Genomic DNA, 18,682 nt, shown 5'->3' on the forward strand with positions numbered 1-18,682 from the left:
TCTCAAATCAATCCACGCTTCGGATTAAACATGCCATAATCCACTTGAACAACTATGATTAATTAGTGCTACATCACAATTTTTTTTTTTAATTTCCAAACGCCTCAATCAAGTCGAACCTATGGTGGATTCCAAGTGCAATTCATCCCACTTGAATTCGATCAACTTGGACAATGGTGGAATGGTTATGGGTCGAATCCAATTATGGCGCACGGTAAAGATTTTCTTCTCATGACTCTAAAAATATTGACCGTTTAGATATATTCAATATTTTCCGATTTATCCTATATAGATGATGGAATTAGATGGATTATATTTAATTCATAAAATTGCACCATACTTTAAAAAAAAAAAAATAAGACGTGTATCTTAATTTTATTTATAAAATTATTTACATATTCATCTTTCTCTGTCAAAATAAATAAAAATATTAATTATTTTTACCTCTTCTCTTCTCTTCATAAATTTCAAAAGTTGCTGTATTTTATACACTTGGTAAGAAGCTTCTTCATATATTTTTTTAATAACGATAATTTTTGATTAGCCAGTCAAACCCGTGTTGCCCAAGCCAAGCGGAATTGAGTTTCAAACACGCGCTTGCATTCGTAATAACTAGCGTTGCAGAACTCATCAGAACGTTGGGAAAGGCAGTAAGGCACCAGCGGAAATGAGTTTCTTAGCCGGGCGTTTAGCGGCCACAGAGGGCGCTTATTTCCTCCACGAGTCGAAGAACGTCGTCAGCCGCCACGCCCAGAAGCTTCCGCCTACTCCGCTGCCCTCCCTTCCCGTGGCTGCTGAGGCGAGAAGCAAGATCGCCGATGTTCTTCCGGAGATACTGCGCCACGACGTCCCCCTCAAGGGGATATCGACGGCGGATGCCTCCTCCCTCTCGGCCTCATCCAAGTGGCTCGTCCGTGGCTCCTCCTCCTCCTCCTCCTCTATGGTCTCGCCGGACTCTCTCAATCCTCTCCGAGCATATGTTTCTCTTCCGCAGGCTACTTTCGGTCCTAAAAGGTCAGATCTTCGTTCGTCTTCTTCTACGATCTACGTTCCTCTTTTAGGATTGTTTTTTATAGTAGAAACGATTGCACCTTTCTATAAATGGTTGGGTTTAGGTATGCTTTGTGTTTGATATTGATTTCGATATAGATCAAGTGCTATAGATCAAGTGCTTTGTGTAATGAATGGGAGCTGAATTGGATAAGACTTTACCTATCTTAGAGTTGGAGTACCACCTCGCTAGAGAGTCATGAAATTCTTGATCATTCATTGTTAAGCCCCAACACTTTTTGTGAAACAGGGCTTGATCTTGGCTTGGTTGAACATAACAAGCAATTGAGCTAGCTCCAATTCAATAATAACTAGAGTATAATAAAAGAAAGTATCTGAAATCTAACAAATTCTCCAAATTTAAAAAAAAACTTTGTTAGCCTAGATCACCATTGTTTTTCTAGTTATCGGAGAATTCACTTCCTGTCAAATAAATATGAAGTATTACTTGAGGAAGGCAAGGTTAGACATATGTGCAGTATGGTGATGTTAGGGCCCCAAGTTTGTTGCTTGAACCAGTTGCAAGGTTGTTAACTATGGTGATGTTAAGTGGCTTGAAGCTACCTTCAAATATGAATATGACAATTGCAAATTTACCTCTAAAGCTAGAACTCCTCACCGGTTAAAATATCCATCCACAAAAGTATAATCCTTGCCTCCTGAAGTATGGTGATGAACAAGTTTGTGTATATGACCACTATGCTCTAGTAACGACATTGTATGAAATAAGATTATTTCTCTTCCTAAATGGAAGAAGATACGAAAATATTATAGGTACAATACTAGCTCAATAATAGCAAAATCGTGGAAGGAAATGGAAGAGAAATTGAGAACCACATTTTGTGTTATGGTGCTGGTGGTGATGGTCTCTCTCTTAGTGGCTCTACATGGTCCTCATGAAGGTTAGAAACCATCGATCTAACAACTTAGGCTTGTCAACTATCCAAGTAACTCACTACTCTCATGTTATTACACTCAATACGTCCTTATATCAGTGTAAATCTTACTCAAATGAATGTTTAATGTAATTATACATTTGACCTCATCATGCAAATAAAACAAATGGTTAGCGTAAGACTTATAAATTCAGAAGTTGCGAAGGATGGTGCATCAAGACCTACATAGTAGGAAAAAAAATATTACCCAACAAACATATGAATCCAACAATTTATATGACAAAGATTATCAAAGGTAAAAATAGAATGAAGTTTCATCATTCCTTATGAAATATGATGCACAATTAATAATTGATAAAATATGATCTTGTACAATAATAACCACTAACCAAACATCTCAAAGAACTATCTAGAGGCATATCCTAATTTGCCACAAAATATGATTTGGTGTTACACACCACATTGTAATATCCTTGGAACTTACAAAATCCTTATTAACTCTAGAAGGGGACGTGATTTTTATCTTTGGACCAAATCAATAATATTTTCTAAACTGATCCTAGGAATCTAATCTTGACTGATACAATCCAATCTCTATCATGAAGATTCTCAAGTTCAAGTTAGGCTGGTCCTTGACAATTGACTTTCTAATAAACGATGACCTCTTAACTCATGAAGGTGTGGACCTGAATTCAAAGTGGAATGGAGCTGTGGATTTGGTTTAAGTTCAAAGTGTAAACAAGGACAAATGACACGCTTTGTTCTGTCAGTCCTCAACTCCTTTGTCTTTGAAAATTGAACTAGATTTTACTTCCATTAAACACAAAATTATATGTCTTGGCTCCTCAATAATATTCACCCTATGTTAACATTTGTTCGTTGCTAGAATGACATCATAACAAATCCCATTAATGTTGGTGATAAGGTACAGAGTACAAAGATTAAACACTTAAATCTAACATTTGTGCAAGAATCACCCATATATTATAGTGATCTAGACAAGGATGAGGCTCAAAAATCAAGTATAACCTTGAAATAACAGACAATAGATGATAGTGAGATTTTTACCTTGCCCATGACAAGTATGGAATAATGTTTATTGCATTTTGTATATATGAAAATTCTTATCCACATGGATGGCAACCTTGCTACCCCTTACCTTCATTGTATGGACAACCTCCTTATGCCTTCCTCTACATGGTGGACCTATTGTAGGACTGATGAAAGCGTTTTTTTGTTTTTTTTTTTTTGGGATCTTTTATTTTATAAATTTTGAGTAAAAACACAGCGGAAAATAAACGACACAAAACACTTTATTTTTTTCTTGGTTCACAGCCTCCGGCTGCTACCCGCAATCCCTTGGATTGTTTGCGATTGTGCAATCACTAATTTTCTCCTTTTGAAGACTTCTTTGGAGGCAGAGAAACCTCTTACAATGAGTAAAGATAGAGTAACAAGTTTACCGACCTTTGAAAAATGAAAGTGCTAAAATTAAAAGCAATTAAATCTTTATCGACAACACGAGAGTTATTGAAATGAAGCTTCGTTGTCGGGGTAGCACAACGTAGACAACTTGATTTGAGCACAAGCAAGGGCTTAGAGGCTTGTAAGTTGATGATGAGAGCCTTCTAGTCAGGTTTCTTTTATATCACTTGTTCGGTCGACCAGATGCCTTGTTCAGTCGGATGATAAGCAGTCTAATCTTAGGTCGACTGAACCAAACCCTCTATCCCGCCACTTACCTTTTGCCACATCAGCATCTGAATGTCGGTCATTGGTCACGTCAGCCTCGTTGAGCTTATCCTTGACTGTGCATCTTGCCACGCTAGCAATTCGAAGGTTATCTTGACCAAGCCTCTTGACACATCAGCAAGACGAACTATATCCTCTGCCACGTTAGTCATCTGACCACCTCAGATGACACATCAGCATATCAAACACTCCGTTTGCCATGTCAAAGGCCTATGCACCTCAGCTTTTGGTCGACCGTACCTTACTGTTCGACCGCTTGGACCGTTTGGTCGACCGATAACTCTTGTTCGGTCGCTCAAACTTTGCAAAACCAAGTTAGTATAGAAAAGAGTGATATATGAAATGCATGTTCTAATTAGGACAATTAATTGTCTGATCAACTTTGGAATGTGAGTAGGACCCTTATTTAGATCTTCGCCTAAGTTTGTCTCTATAATGAAGGCTCGTCCTTGTCTTTCTTTTTATAAGGATTTCTCTACTCTAGGAGCTTAGCTTTTCTCATCTTCTACCAAACATAAGTTCAGATGACCTGTTTGGGTTTCCTCTACTTGACTTCAGATTACTAGATCCACTAGGACTTCCCTTGACTCATGTCTATTGCTTGCCATAGCTGCATGGTATGATTATGAGATATGACAAATGGATGTGAAGATGATATTCCTTAATTGTGATATTAAGGAAGAGATTTACATGGCTCAGCCTGAAGATTTCACATCTGTGGGAAGTGAACATAAGATATGCAAACTTCAAAGATCAATTTATTGTCTCAAACAAGCATTGAGAAGTCGGAACCTCAAATTTAATGATACAATCATCGAGTTCAATTTTATTAAGAATTTTGAGGAATCATGTGTGTACAAGAAGGTTAGTGGGAGTGCAGTGACATTCCTGTTACTTTATGTGATGCCATTTTACTCATTGGGAGTTGGAATAACACCCAACTCTTGGATGAAATTTCTCATCCAAACTGTCTACTTTGCTGCTTCTAAAACCGCAATATATTTTACCTCAGTGGTGGAATCCACAATTATGTCTTGTTTGGAACTCTTCCACAAGACAACATCGCCATTTAATCGCACTGCCATATGTCACAGGTACTCTTGAGACCCTATCAGATCTCCTTAAGGCGTGTACTTGTTTTACTGACTGTTAGGGTGCGGGTTCTATTATTTCAGTTATGGAATTGTCGCGAACCTCTTCGAGTTCTATCATCCTGCCTTTTTTTGTCTAATAAAAACTCCTTCTCAAAGAAGTTGACATTTCTTGAAACAAATATTTCTGTTTTCTTGGGATTATAAAAATAATATCAAATAGAGTTCTTTAGATATCCCATAAAATAGCACAAAGTGAATCTATTATCCAGTTTATCTCCCATTGCCTGCTTCACATAAGCAGGACATCTCCATATCTTCATATATGAATACTTGGGAGGTTTTCCCATCCATGTTTCATATGGTGTCTTTTCTACTGCTTTTGTATGGACTTTATTTAACAACGTTGCCGCAGTTTCAAGTGCATAGCCCCAAAACGATGGCGGTAAATTAGTGAATCACATCATAAGATCGAACCATGCCCATTAGCGTTCGATTACGATGTTCTGACACCATTAAGCTGTGGTGTTGCAGGAGGAGTCCATTGTTGGACGAGATTCGAAATTCGTGTATTATGTTTCTAGATCTTTATATGTAGCGGAAATTTAAAAGTTATTTTATGATTTAACAATTAAATCAAAGGAGTGTTCATATGAATTTTCAAAAACAAACATGAACATAATCTTTAATCTAAGTATGTATTACAATCTAACTATTAAAGTAAGATCCTTAAAGCATAATAAAAATAAACTATCATTTGAATGATTCATCTAATATCATTTTAATCCTTTTATTTAGACATGCAAAACTATCTGATTTAAATATACTAGATCTTTTAGCAAAATCTAAATAAAACCATTAATACATGTAGGGCTGTAAATGAACCAAGCGTTCGTGAACAAGCTTGATGTTCGGCTTGGTAAGAGCTTGTTTATGTTCGTTCAATATACATAAGATTAATTAAACAAACAAACTTGAACAGCTCGTTAAGCTAAACAAACAAGCTTGAACACATATGTGTTAAGCTCGTTAACGTTCGTGAACAATGTTTGTGAACAACGTTCGTGAACAATGTTCACGAACCATATTTATTAATAAAACTCTTTCAATATGCTAAATAAATAATAAAATAAAATAAATAAATTTAAATTAGTAATCTTAATAACTAATCAAACAATTAAAAGTTTCAAACAATCAAACACGCTTGAATCGAGAGCTTGATAACATCTAAACGAACCAAGCTCAAACCAAGCTCAAGCCAAGCTCAAACCAAGCCCAAGCCAAGCTCAAGCCAAGCTTGAATTGAGAGTTTGATAACATCTAAACGAACCAAGCTCAAGCCAAGCTTCAAACAAGCTCAAGCTCATAAAAAATAAACCAAGCCAAGCTTGAACACTCATTTCAAAAGCTTGGTTCATTTTAAGCTCGGCTCGGCTCGGCTCGATTATCTTATCAAACAAGCTTGAACACCCCAAAGCTCGGCTTCGCTCGGCTCGTTTACAGCCCTAAATACATGCATCATTATATAAATGAATCAAAACATAAGTGATAACATACCTTTCAAACAACCTTTGCTTGGGATGTCTCCAACTATTCAGGTTTAGCGAAATAGCTCTTCTTAGTTTGTCTTGAACTTGTGCTTCCTCCGTCTAATCCGGTCCACGATCGGTGCCCCCTTTCCAATGCTTGATCGTGCTAGAGATTGTCGTTTTTCGTCGAGACGGTCATAACAAACAATTGACAAAAGATGGAACAATTGATAAAGAGATGGATTCCCTCGCTGACCCATCGAGTTCGTCCTACCCAATGTCAGGTCTAACCGACCCATCTAGATTTCGTATTCAATCCCCTTGATCTGTCAAGTCTTCGTTGCCTAGTATCTGGTCCACCTGACCTACTAGGGCTTTCCTATTAAGTCCTGCACGCTTAACACAGCTTATCAATAACTTTAAACTTTTGTCCACATTAAAATGCAAGTTCGATTATGATGCTTTCTTGTCCACATTAAAACACAAGTTCGATTATGATGCTTTCTGCACAACAATTTTTCCCTTTTTGATATGTGACAACTCAGTTTAAAGTTAAAAAAATATATGCACAAAAACAACATTTTTCAAAACTCCCCTGAATTTAAAAACTCCCCCTGAATTTCAAATTCCCCCTTGAAAACACTTAAATATTTTCAACATTTTAAACATTTTTCAATACTTTAAACATTTTCAATACTTTAAACCCATATTTTTTAGTGTTCTGAATGGCAGGAGAGGCGGTTGTCTAGGCGCTGCCTAGGTGGGAGGTGGGCATTAACCGCATTGCCTTTGTATGAGGTAGTGCTTTAGGTGGTAACTCACCTCCTTCTGCCGTCGCTGTCACCATTTTGCCATTGCAATCATCCAAACCCATCGCTTGGGCGTGATGACGAGTCCATTCGGATGCATCGCAGGGCCTAGGTGACACATCGGGGCTCGTCGTTGAGCTCGAGCAACACGTAGACCCGATGACGCATCCGAACGCATTACAGAACTCGGGTGACGCTCCGACCCGATGACATCACCCTGTTGAAACATGATAGTTGGTAAGTTAGAGTTTAATTAAATACCTTTAAATTAATAATTTTAATCAACTTCTAGCTACGATTGAGATAATTTAAATAGACTTAATTAAACCTAATAAAATTATCTCATTAATTTAATATATATTTATTTTAAAAAATATATTTATATTTTTAAATATTTAGATTATTTTTTTATTTTTAATTAATATATTTTATTAAAGAATAATGATTATTTATAATATTATATATAAAAAATAGTAAAAAAAAATTCAATTGCCTAGGCGTCCGAGGTGGTAGGCGAGTCACTGACCGCCCGCCACCGTCTATTACCGTTTACAACACTGATATTTTTCAGTACTTTAAATCTATATTCTCCATCTTTGTTATACATTAAAATGGGAATAATAGGTTAGAAAAATCATAAGTTTTGAAAAAGATTTCAAAATATATTTCCTAATAATATTTCCAAATTGTATTTAAATTAAGTGTATGGAAATATAAAGTTTTTAAGGTATTAATTTTCAAAGTATGGAACCTTTTTTTGAAACACAGTGTTTTCAAATATGTTTTCTTGGCAAGTTTTAAATTTTTCTTAGATAATTTATTAATTTTTTTTCAAAAATCATTTTGATAAAAAGTCTCAAAATTAAAATTTCAAAATAAATTTTGAAAGCACTTGAAAAGATAAGTTTGAAAGGCACTTTTAAAGTTGTTAAAAAAGATTGTCCAAGTAAGTTTTGTAAGCACTTTTAAAATTTTCAAAATAAATTCGAAAGCACTTTTAATATTAAAAATTTTAAAATAATTTCGAAAGCACTTTTAATATTTTCAACAAAGATTTTCAAAATAAATGCTAAAATATTTTTTGAAAAAATTATTTAAATAATGTCAAAAATATTTATTCTTATATTTAAAAAAACCAATTCATAAAATATTTTTTAAAACTTGTAATAGGGCTATTATCCAAAACAAACAAAATCCAAAGATGCTAAAAAAAGGATTAAGGTGAAAACATCTTTAATTAATTATCAAATGAGTTAAATATAAATAATTAAAAACTTAAAGAAATGCAATACTTGAAAGAAATGCATATAAATAACTTAAAGTTCATTCATGACATGTATTTCATAAGCACGGATCCTAATTTAGGATTTAACCATTTGTAACCAAGCATAATTAAGCAATCTAATATTTTGAAAATATAATATTTAAAGCTACATCATCTAAAATATTGTATGATGCGATGATGAAGAGTGACTCCACCAAAGATAGGTCAAAGTAAGGAAGACCGGCTGACGTGGAAGTTAAAGTCAAGGAAAGCGTCAAAGTCGGCTGAGTAGGCCAGTTATGGTCGGGCGGCTAGCTTGTTGGAGCGGACGAGCAAGGTCAAATGGATAACACGTGACTAAGAGACAAACAAGTAGTGCATCCCCGGCCGTCGTCCCTGCCGAGCGGGAGGCTTGTTCGTTGGGATGAGAGACAACCCTCCGACAACGGAAAAACTAAATGAAGGGAGATTACTCTGTGCAGCACAGCCGAGCGGGGCGTGCCCTTACCGAGCAGCCTCCGGTCGGCTTACAGCGAGACCCACCTACGTATCTCTTCGTATCCTTTTGGAGGTTTGTGCCACTGACAACGTGTTCTGTAGACAAATCGTACGGTAGAAGCTTCTAGCCTGTCATATCAGGGATCTGTATGCTTGCTTAAGGAAAGGTGTTAGAGACACTTTTGGACTTGTCTTTTCCTAGGACGCTTGGAAAAATGTGCGCCCACTTTGATATGCATGCATAGACACTACAGTAACACTATAAAAGGAGGGTTCCCATCTATAAGAGGAGGTATGCACAACTTTGTGATTTTACACACCCTTTGTTATTACATTCTCATTACTCCCCACTTCGTCGGAAATTGACTTGAGCATCGGAGGGCCAATGCCGGGAACCATTTCCTAGCCTGGTAATAACGCCTCTTGTGTTGCAGGATCGTGTGGAGTCTTAATTTCGTCCACTTTCAAGCCACATCCCCAGCTTGTCGTCTTCTCCACTTTCGGATAGGAACATTGTGCTTAAAGAAATATCTAACGCTGTATTCTCAACTCAAATGATTTCAATGAATCATTAAGTCTAGTTCGGAGTTAGTCACCGTAGTGATTTAATGGTGTTTATACCCCCCTTGATTCATATTGATGCACTGATTTACATCTGGAACTAAGGGTTGGACCTAACATTTCACGCTCGTCTACGTGGCGCAGTACATGAACAAGTTAATGCAAAGACCACCTAGATTTATAGGTACATGAGATCTACGTTATATCCTAGTTTAGTTCCATAGTCAGAGAAAATCTATACTATTAAATTAAACTGTGATGCAATTGAAACACAAAGTTAACCACATACTTATTTAATTTTTCTATTTTTTCATCTCACCCATTTAGAGTGATTAGTCATGTTAGTTTTATAGGTTTTGTGAGATGATATTTCATTAAAATTTTTTAAGTTTGAATTGGGAAGGTTGTTTTACCTTAGGTAAGATTCAAGTTTAGCCTTAGTCAATTAAGTGGACATTTCTAAAATTAGCTTCCAGCTTGTAGTGATGCACAAGACTTCTTAATTAAATCAACGACCACTTCCTTAGATAAAATCAACTCAAGAAATTGCACACTTAATCAACTTAGTGCAAAATCCTAGTTTAACTAGTTTAAGATATGGTGAGTTAGCTTCAGTCAGTTCCTCTTTGCTAGATGGACCTCGTAGGATACATCTTATCCAACCCAAACACTTATACTAAGTATCCTAATGTACTATCAGCTCACTGCGTTCTAATACTATGTTGTCAAGATTAGACAACCTTTTTGCTTATCTAACCATTATAGTCCTATTTGTACATTCTACTTTAAGCATAAATTAAAATCAATTAAGATAGGCAAGCATGCATAATTCAACAAATTAATGAAACAATTTTTTTATTGGCTCCTCTTTGATCACGGTTTCAATAATTCTTATCTAAGTAGTGAACTTGATATTTGGAGATCCAATATTGATTAACTGCTACTTTGTTGATTAACAATGATTTTGGGATTATGCTTGGATTGTTTTTTTAGCATATCGATTAACTAAGGACATATAGGATGCTTGTCTAGTCTTTGTTTTGAATCCAAATCTAGATTTGTTGTACACGTCTCGCTGTGTCCCAAATATCATGTTTTAATACTTAGAGTTCGAGGTGAACCTTTCCAACGAATCCTTGAGTTCCTCAATTTGCTATTTCAAGAGAGAATTCTCTTTCTCAAGTTTTTCAACTTGAGTTGAAGCCTTGAACTTGGTTAGTCAAGGGGCTAAGGTCTATCTCCTTAACGTCTTTGACTTCTTTAAGAAGTGACCTAATCCGGTCTTTAGACTTAGCTAGTTTCTTAGTTAGAAGTGAGATGTTACTTGATCTTCTTGATTGTTTGAATCGGATTCGGATTCGTGTCTTGACTCGGACTCGACTACGCCTTCTTTTGCCATTAGAGCCATGAAGCTTGTTTGGTTCGGTTCCTCCGTGTCTGACTCCTCTAAAGACGATTTGTCCCATGTGACCTTTAGTGCCTTCTTCCTTTGCCTCTTGATCTCCTTTAAGTTTGGGCATTCGAACTTGTACCCTTTTGGTTGCATCCGTAGCAAGTCACCTCCGACTTTATTTTGGTGGTTTTGCTCGGACTCGTCTGCTTGCTCTTTTTTTTCATCTTCTTGATCTCCCATTTGGTGAAGCCCTTCTTCTTGATTATCTTTCGGACCAAGTTGATGATCTCTGAGGTTAGCTCTTCGTCATCCTCGCTTGAATTCGACTCGTCTTTGGATTTTGGTTTCGGTCGAGACTTTAATTTTGACTCCTTGCTCTTGACTTATTCTACAATCAAAGCAATGCCTTTCTCGATTTGACTCGAGTTAGTTTGTTCATGTGGTTCAAATTCACTGAAAAGTTCATTTAGCTTGATTTTAAAAAGATTCCTAGTGACATTGCATGCATCTACCATAGATACCCACGAGGTATTCCGAGGGAAGGCTTTAAGAGCATACTTTATGGCGTCCCAGCTCTCCAATGGTTGTCTAATGGAATGTAGCCTGTTTAGGATGTTCTTGATGTGGGCATTTAATTGGCTCGCGGATTTACTGTCCTTCATTTAAATATTAAATAATTTATTCAAATAAAGATCGTGCTTTATTATCTTGGTGTTTATGGTTCCCTCGTGGAGCTCGACCAACTTGTTCTGGAGGTCCTTGGCACTTACGAATGGTCCGATGCTGTTGAGCTCTTCTTTGGTAAACCACACCTTTGTGCCGGCTTCAATTTGCCTTTTTATGTTGGGGTCCAATTCTCGCATCCGAGTTTCTCTCCGACTTTATTAACCGGTAGGGTGAACTCAGTATTGACAATTATCCACATCTCTACATGAGGCAAAATTCTATTCGACCCTTCTAGTAGTTGAATACGTAGCAACCATTTTCTTGCATGCTAAAATTTAAAATATATTCCAAGACTTGGTCTTTTAGCTATCTTTTTGTTTTCAAAATTTGTTCTTTTATAAATTTCGAGTAACACCGCAACGTAAAATAAATTGCACAAAACACACTTTGTTTTTTATTTGGTTCACCGCCTCTGGCTGCTACTCTAAGGCTCGCAATCCTTTAGATTGTTTACGATTGGGAAATCACTAATTTTCTCCTTTCCAAAGAATTCTTGGGAGGTTGAGAAGCCTCTTTCTATGAGTAAAAATATGATAACAAGTTTACCGACCTTTGAGAAAGGAAAGTACTAAAATTAAAAGCAAGTAAATCTTTATCGATAACATGAGAGTTATTGAAACGGAGCTTCATTGTCAGAGCACAGTGTGGACAACTTCATTTGAGCACGAGCGAGGGCTTAGAGGCTTGTAAGTAGATGATGAGAGCCTTTTGGTTGAGCTTCTTTTATATCACTCATTGCTCGATCGGACCTGTTATTCTGTTGACTGATAAGACGTTTAATCTAGGGTCAATCTAATCTAGAACTATTTATCGGTCGCTCGATGTACAGGTTTGGTCCACCAAACCCTCTATCTTGCCACTTGCATTCTTCCATGGCAACATTTGGATGTCAATCCTCGACCACGTCAGCCTCTCCGAACTTATCCTTGATCGTGCATCTTGCCACTTCAATGAGCCAAATGTTATCTTGACCAAGTCTCTTGACACGTTAGCAAGCCAAACTCTGGCCTCTGCCACGCCATTCATCCGAGATTTATCCTCATCCATCTCAGGTGCCACATCAGTATATTAGACACTTTCGCATCTCAGGTGCCACATCAACATATCAGACACTTCGGCTGCTATGTCCAAGACCCGTGCCATCTCAGCTTCCGATCGGTTGGACCTTACTATTCGGTCGCCCGAACTGTTTGGTCGATCGTTAACTTTGGTTCGGTTGCTTGAGCCTTGCAAAACCAAGTTATCACATAAAACAATAAATATGAAATGCAAGTTCTAATTAGGATAGTTAATCAATTGTCCGATCTCGACATTAGAATTCGAGTAGGATCCTTAGTTGGATCGTTGTCTAAGTTTGTTCCCATAACAAAGACTCGTCCTTACTTGTCATTTTTTTCAGAAGGACCTCTCTACTCCAGGTGCTTAGCTTTACTCACCTTTTGCCAAACATTAGGTTCAACTGACTGTTTGGGCTTCCTCTACTAGACGTTAGATTACTTGACCCACCAGGACTTCCCTTGATTCGATGTCGGGTCCTTGCTGACCCATCGAGTCTGTCCTGCTAGATGTCAGGTCCAACCGACTCACTTAGATTTCTTACCTAGTTAGCCCCCTTGATCCGTCAAGTCTTCGTTGTCTAGTATTTGGTCTACCTAACCTACTTTCTGTTACGTCCTACACGCTTAGCATAGCTTATCAGTTCACAAGATAATTTAATTTTAAACTTTTATCAACATTAAAACTCAGATTCGATTATGATGGTCTCAGCACCAATAGCTATGCCTGGATAAAATCTCCATCTATGACCTTAGTCACTGTAACTATAATGCCTATGGTCATGTTGATCATCCATTGACTTAGTTTCATATTTAAGCACATTGCCCTTGTACCTAGCTAAATCTAGTATGATTTAGTGACATCCTAGTTGAGTACTTTGAGGACTAGAAGCAATATTCAAGGTGTCCTAGCAGTTCAAGATAAATAATTTGAGGATCTTATCATATGAAGTTGTGCTATAAATATTAGCATCGGGAATACTAGTGTAGATGTCCTTCAACCTCTTCCTTAACTTAATACTCATGTGTCCTTAGGGTGTATGCCATCAGTCCATGCGATTTAGGTGTATCTCTAATAGATCATTTTAGGCCTTGAATAAACCTACAATTCCATGCAATGCATAGCTCTCATATAAGTTTCCAAAGATAGACATGGAAAATTATTGAGGGGTCTCAATGGCTAATATTCTATTTACTAAACCTACTATCACAATGGATGGGGATTCTTTCCCTTATGTTCACATTCAAAAAGGGTATGGAGAAACTTGTAAGTGCATATGGGAATATCATGAAAGGCGAGGTAGTAGACCTAGACTCGACCCGGGGTCGGGTCTGGCCCGTAACCGGGTCAACGGGTAGGTTGCTCATTAACCCGGTTCGCCGGGCCGAACTAGAACCGGTTCGGCAGGATGCCGAGCTGGTTTCGGTTCTAGGGCTCTAAAGTCGACAGACCGTCGGTTAACCGTCGATTCACCCTAATTTTTTTTAGCCAGTTGGCGCCGATTAACCATCGATTCCTAGCCGTTGGAACCATCGGTTAACTAGCTGTTCATAGCCATTGATGGGGTGGGGTTTTTTTTTGGATATTTTTTTAACAATTAAGATCATTTGATCATTTTTTGATCAATGACTATGATTTAGTGTCCATTACTATCCAAACTCTATAAATAGAGAGTTCATTTCATCATTTTCACACACGTCTTCTTTACTTTTAATCTTAATTTCACATTCATCATTTAATCTTACTATCCAAACTCTAACGATAGTACTTATTTCGGTTTATTTTTATTTTCGGATAATAAATTAAGAGAATCATTAACTAAATTTGTTTTCGGAGAATATCGTTCTTTTAATTTTGGATCTAAATGTACATTTGAAGATTTTTGTAAAGAATCTCTTAAACCATGTGCTAAAGACTACACTTATTCATACAATTAAAAAATTAGTAAAAAAAGGGAAAAAAAATTTAATTGATGAATTTAGTAAATTAAATATTAAAGTTTCTTTATGTTCCGATATTTGGTGTGATCATAGACCAACACATTCGTATATGGGTGTGCCTTGCCATTGGATTGATAACTTTTGAAACTTCCAAAAAAAGATTGTTAGCTTATAGAGTTTTTGATGAATCACATAATGCTCATATTATTGTACCATTATTATGTTTAATTTTAGAAAAATATGGATTAACTCATAAAATATTTTCATATCATTAGATAATGCTAGTTCCAATACTACTTGTATAGATGATCTAAAATTTATTTGTCAACCTATTATAGATGGTTTATTTTTTCATATTCGTTGTGTATGCCACGTTTTAAATTTATGTGTTCAAAATGAATTAAAATTTTTCGAAAATTATATTAAACCAATTAAAATTGCAATTTCTTATTTATGACCAAAGTTGTCAATCACGCGTAGCGCCCTGTAGCGCAAAGGGCGCACATGGCTATAGCGAATAGCGCAGCGAGGGTTATTTGAAAGTATAGCGCCACATATATATATATATATATATAAATAAAATCATAATGTACCTATCAATTGACCATAACATCAATTCAATAGTTCATACTCGAATAACAAATATATAGGTTCAAGGCATATAAAACCTCAATTCTAAAAATAAAAAAAACATAATCTAAAATTCATCTTCATCTTCTTCATCAAGATCGAGATCATCTTCTTCATTTGGAATTGCATAATGCTCGGCATCATTCTCCTCTTCACTCTCTTCATCAAAATCGAATTCATCCTCTTCATCTACAAGATCAAGTGTAGTAGATGTTCCTATTGGCCTTTTCCCTCTAGACTTAGATGTGGACGCCTTCGAACTTCCTGTAGGTGTAGATGTGGTCGTCTTTGAGGCTCGTGTAGATGTAGGGGTCACTTTCGAGGCCCCTTTGGATTTTCTCAAGGTATAAGGAGCTTCATTTACTCCAACAGCATCTGCAACATCTAGCCAAGTCAAATCATCGCCATCATGAACAAAGTCAAGCTCTTCATCCTCCAGTCTCCCTACCAACCATTCATTTCCATCATCTGCTTCACTCAATATGATAGGATCGATGGTATCACGACTATCGTATCTACGCCTTAGAGCTCTGTTCTATTTAATGAACACCAAATCATTCAGGCGTTTTTGCTCCAATCTATTCCTTTTCTTGGAATGAAGCTGTGCACGAGACATGAGAACGAATTCTTAAAATTTCACAGTAATAAAAAATAAAAAGTGTAATATTATAAAGGCTTACATGTTCAAACACACTCCAATTGCGCTCACAACCAGAAGAACTACAAGTGAGACTGAGTATCTTCTGGGCAAGTCTTTGCAACTTTGGTGTCGAAGCTCCATAGGAGTTCCACCATGCAGCTAGTTAATAACAATAGTTATATACTTATATTAGTATTTCTTATTGAATTTATTTCAAAAAAAAAAGGAGAAAACATATTTTCATACCTGGTGATACAACCTTTCTCATTTGGATTGCAATTTGCTTCCCAAAAAGACCTTCGGCTTATTTGTATTTTAACAACTCTGTATGTATTGTTCCCTCTGACTCAGGAGCATTAGTCAACCTACTGATTGAATTGTACAACCCCATAACTACTTCTTCATCTTGTTCTATCTCAGAATTCGAGTAAAAGAACTCGGGGTTCAAGAAATAACCCGCTGCATGCAAGTCCTGATGGAGCTGCAACTGCCACCTATGGTCAATTATCTCAAAAACATCTTTGTACCTATCCTCATTATTACCAAAGGCTTTTGTTATTTTCTCCTTAGCCCTATCCATTGCCTCATATATATAACCCATGGCAGGCTTCTTCTCCCCATCCACCAACCGAAGTACCTCCAATAATGGGCCACCAACTTTCATAGCATAAATGATGGAATTCCAAAATGAAGGCATCAATATAATTTTCTGTGCTTGCTTACCCGTCTGTTCCTTCGCGAATTTGCTTTTACTCCAATTTTCTGAAGTAAACATCTTTCTCAAATTTTGCTTATGCTGCTGAAAGCTTCTCATAGTCAAGAAAGCAGTGGCAAAACGAGTTTTAGCTGGCCTTATAAGGTCTCTTTGGCCGGTGAACTCTCTCATCATGTTCAACAACATAGTTCGGTTGTAAATATATCCGTTAACAATGATTGCCCGCTCAAGCGCCCTCTTCAAATCCGACATTTTGAATATGTCCTCAAACATCAAATCCAAACAATGTGCTGCACACAGGGTCCAATACAAGTTTGGATATTTATCCATCAACTTCTTTCCTGTAAAGAACAAGAACATAATAGATTAGTTAATCAAACTAATTTATGAAATTGAAAAGATGATGTAAGTTAGTATATTAGATTTTCTCACCTGCAAAAACATTATTTGATGCACTGTCGGTGACCACTTGAACAATATTATGCACCCCAACTTTTTGCACAAACTTGTCAAGCAACTCAAACATCTTCTCTCATAGAGTAGCTAGATGCATCAACTGATTCAATAAACATGCTGCCTTTTGGGGTATTCACTAAGAAATTGATAAGTGATCTCCCCTTTCTATCTCTCCACCCATCAGCCATTAAAGTACAACCATTCTTCCCATCTCTTCTTCATTCTGTTTCAAAATCAGCATTGTATGGTTGATCTCTTCTTTCAAAAGAGGTTCTCTCACCTCATGATAACTAGGTGGTTTCATCCCAGGACCATATTGTCCAATTGCTTCGATCATTGGCTTGAAACTATCATATTTGACTGCATTGAATGCGATTCCAGCATCATACATCCACCTTGCAAATTTTTGAGCTGCATCAGACTTGAGTTTTTTTTGAACTTCATTAAATTGGGGTCCTTTGCCACCTTGATTCTGGGCTTCCAACTTAAAGAAAGCATTTATAGGTCCTAACTGCCGAGGTTTTTTGGGCTGTAATATTGACGAGTTGGCCGAGGAAGACATAGATGTCGACCTCTTTCTACTAGAGGGATCCTTGTGTGTGTCAATATCATCTCCTTGCTCTTCTTGTATGTCAAAAACATCATCAAAGTGAGGTATGAAATCCATGACAGTTTTTTGGGCTAACTTTTCTTCAAGTGATCTTTCATTTCTTGCTTAACCAATGCTGGGACTTTTGGACAAAGTTTTGTATTTTTAAATCCTCCAACAAGATGTTGTTTGAGCCTTGTTATCCCACCCTTTGTAACTTTTTGGCAAAAGTTGCATATTATTCCATCAACAATCTTGTCTGGGTTGACCATCCTCCCATAATTCCATCCAATATCTTTTTTTTTAATATCTTCTTGTAAGTTTTCCATCTTTTAAACACTGAAAAATAAAGAAAAAACAAACTTCAATCAATGTGGAATGGGGTGTGTTTATTACCAAGGTAATATATTTCTGGATTCTTGTAATATATTTCTGGATAGATTAAAAAGAAGATATAAAAACAAGGTAATATATTTCTGGATTAAATGTTCCACAATCCAGAAACATTTATATTTCTTTGTTATTAACAAGGTGTCTATTTTGAATCTTCTTTGCTCATAACTTTTCCTTTTTTTTATATCTTCTTTGTAAGATTAAATGTTCTAGAATACAGAAACATTTATTTCAAGATGTGCACACTCATTCATCAAACAGGTGCAGATAGAGAGGAATTGGGTTTGTTTATTACCTTGTAATATTCAGAAACGAAGCACACAACCAGTAGGAGGAGAAGGTTGCGTAGAGTGGAAGAAGCAAGAGAGCAAGGCGAGGCGAGGCAGAGATCAGAGGAGAAGCCTTCGTCTCTTGCGCAGGTTTCTTAGGAGAGCAGCGAGATCAGTGAAGGAGAAGCAGTCGTCCCTTGCGGCTTGTGCAGATAGCGATCTAGTTGTTTTCTTAGGAGAGCAGCGAGATCAGTGAAGGAGGCAGGTGTCCCTTGCGCAGATCAGCAATCCAGTTTAAAAAAAAAAAAGAATCGGTAGAGTTTCTTAGGAGGGGTTGAGAGCAACGATTCAATTTTTTTAAAAAATGGTCCTAAAAAAATTATGTAATGGGCCTTTAAAAATAAGCCTAAAAAATTAGGCAAATG

At 36.8% G+C, this 18,682-nt stretch overlaps 1 protein-coding gene across 1 annotated transcript in view; it reads left to right on the top strand.

The window, feature by feature from the left end:
• The first annotated feature begins 609 nt into the window (after window positions 1-609).
• Window positions 610-18,682, top strand: part of LOC121969923 — a 59,790-nt gene continuing 41,717 nt past the window's right edge. The window contains exon 1 of the mRNA XM_042520244.1: window positions 610-1,014. Coding sequence (XP_042376178.1) covers window positions 668-1,014 — 347 coding nt within the window. The 5' untranslated portion in view covers window positions 610-667. The remainder of the gene's footprint in view (window positions 1,015-18,682) is intronic.

Source organism: Zingiber officinale, chromosome 4A, assembly GCF_018446385.1.
Source record: "Zingiber officinale cultivar Zhangliang chromosome 4A, Zo_v1.1, whole genome shotgun sequence".
In the NCBI taxonomy this organism is placed as follows: Eukaryota; Viridiplantae; Streptophyta; class Magnoliopsida; order Zingiberales; family Zingiberaceae; genus Zingiber; species Zingiber officinale.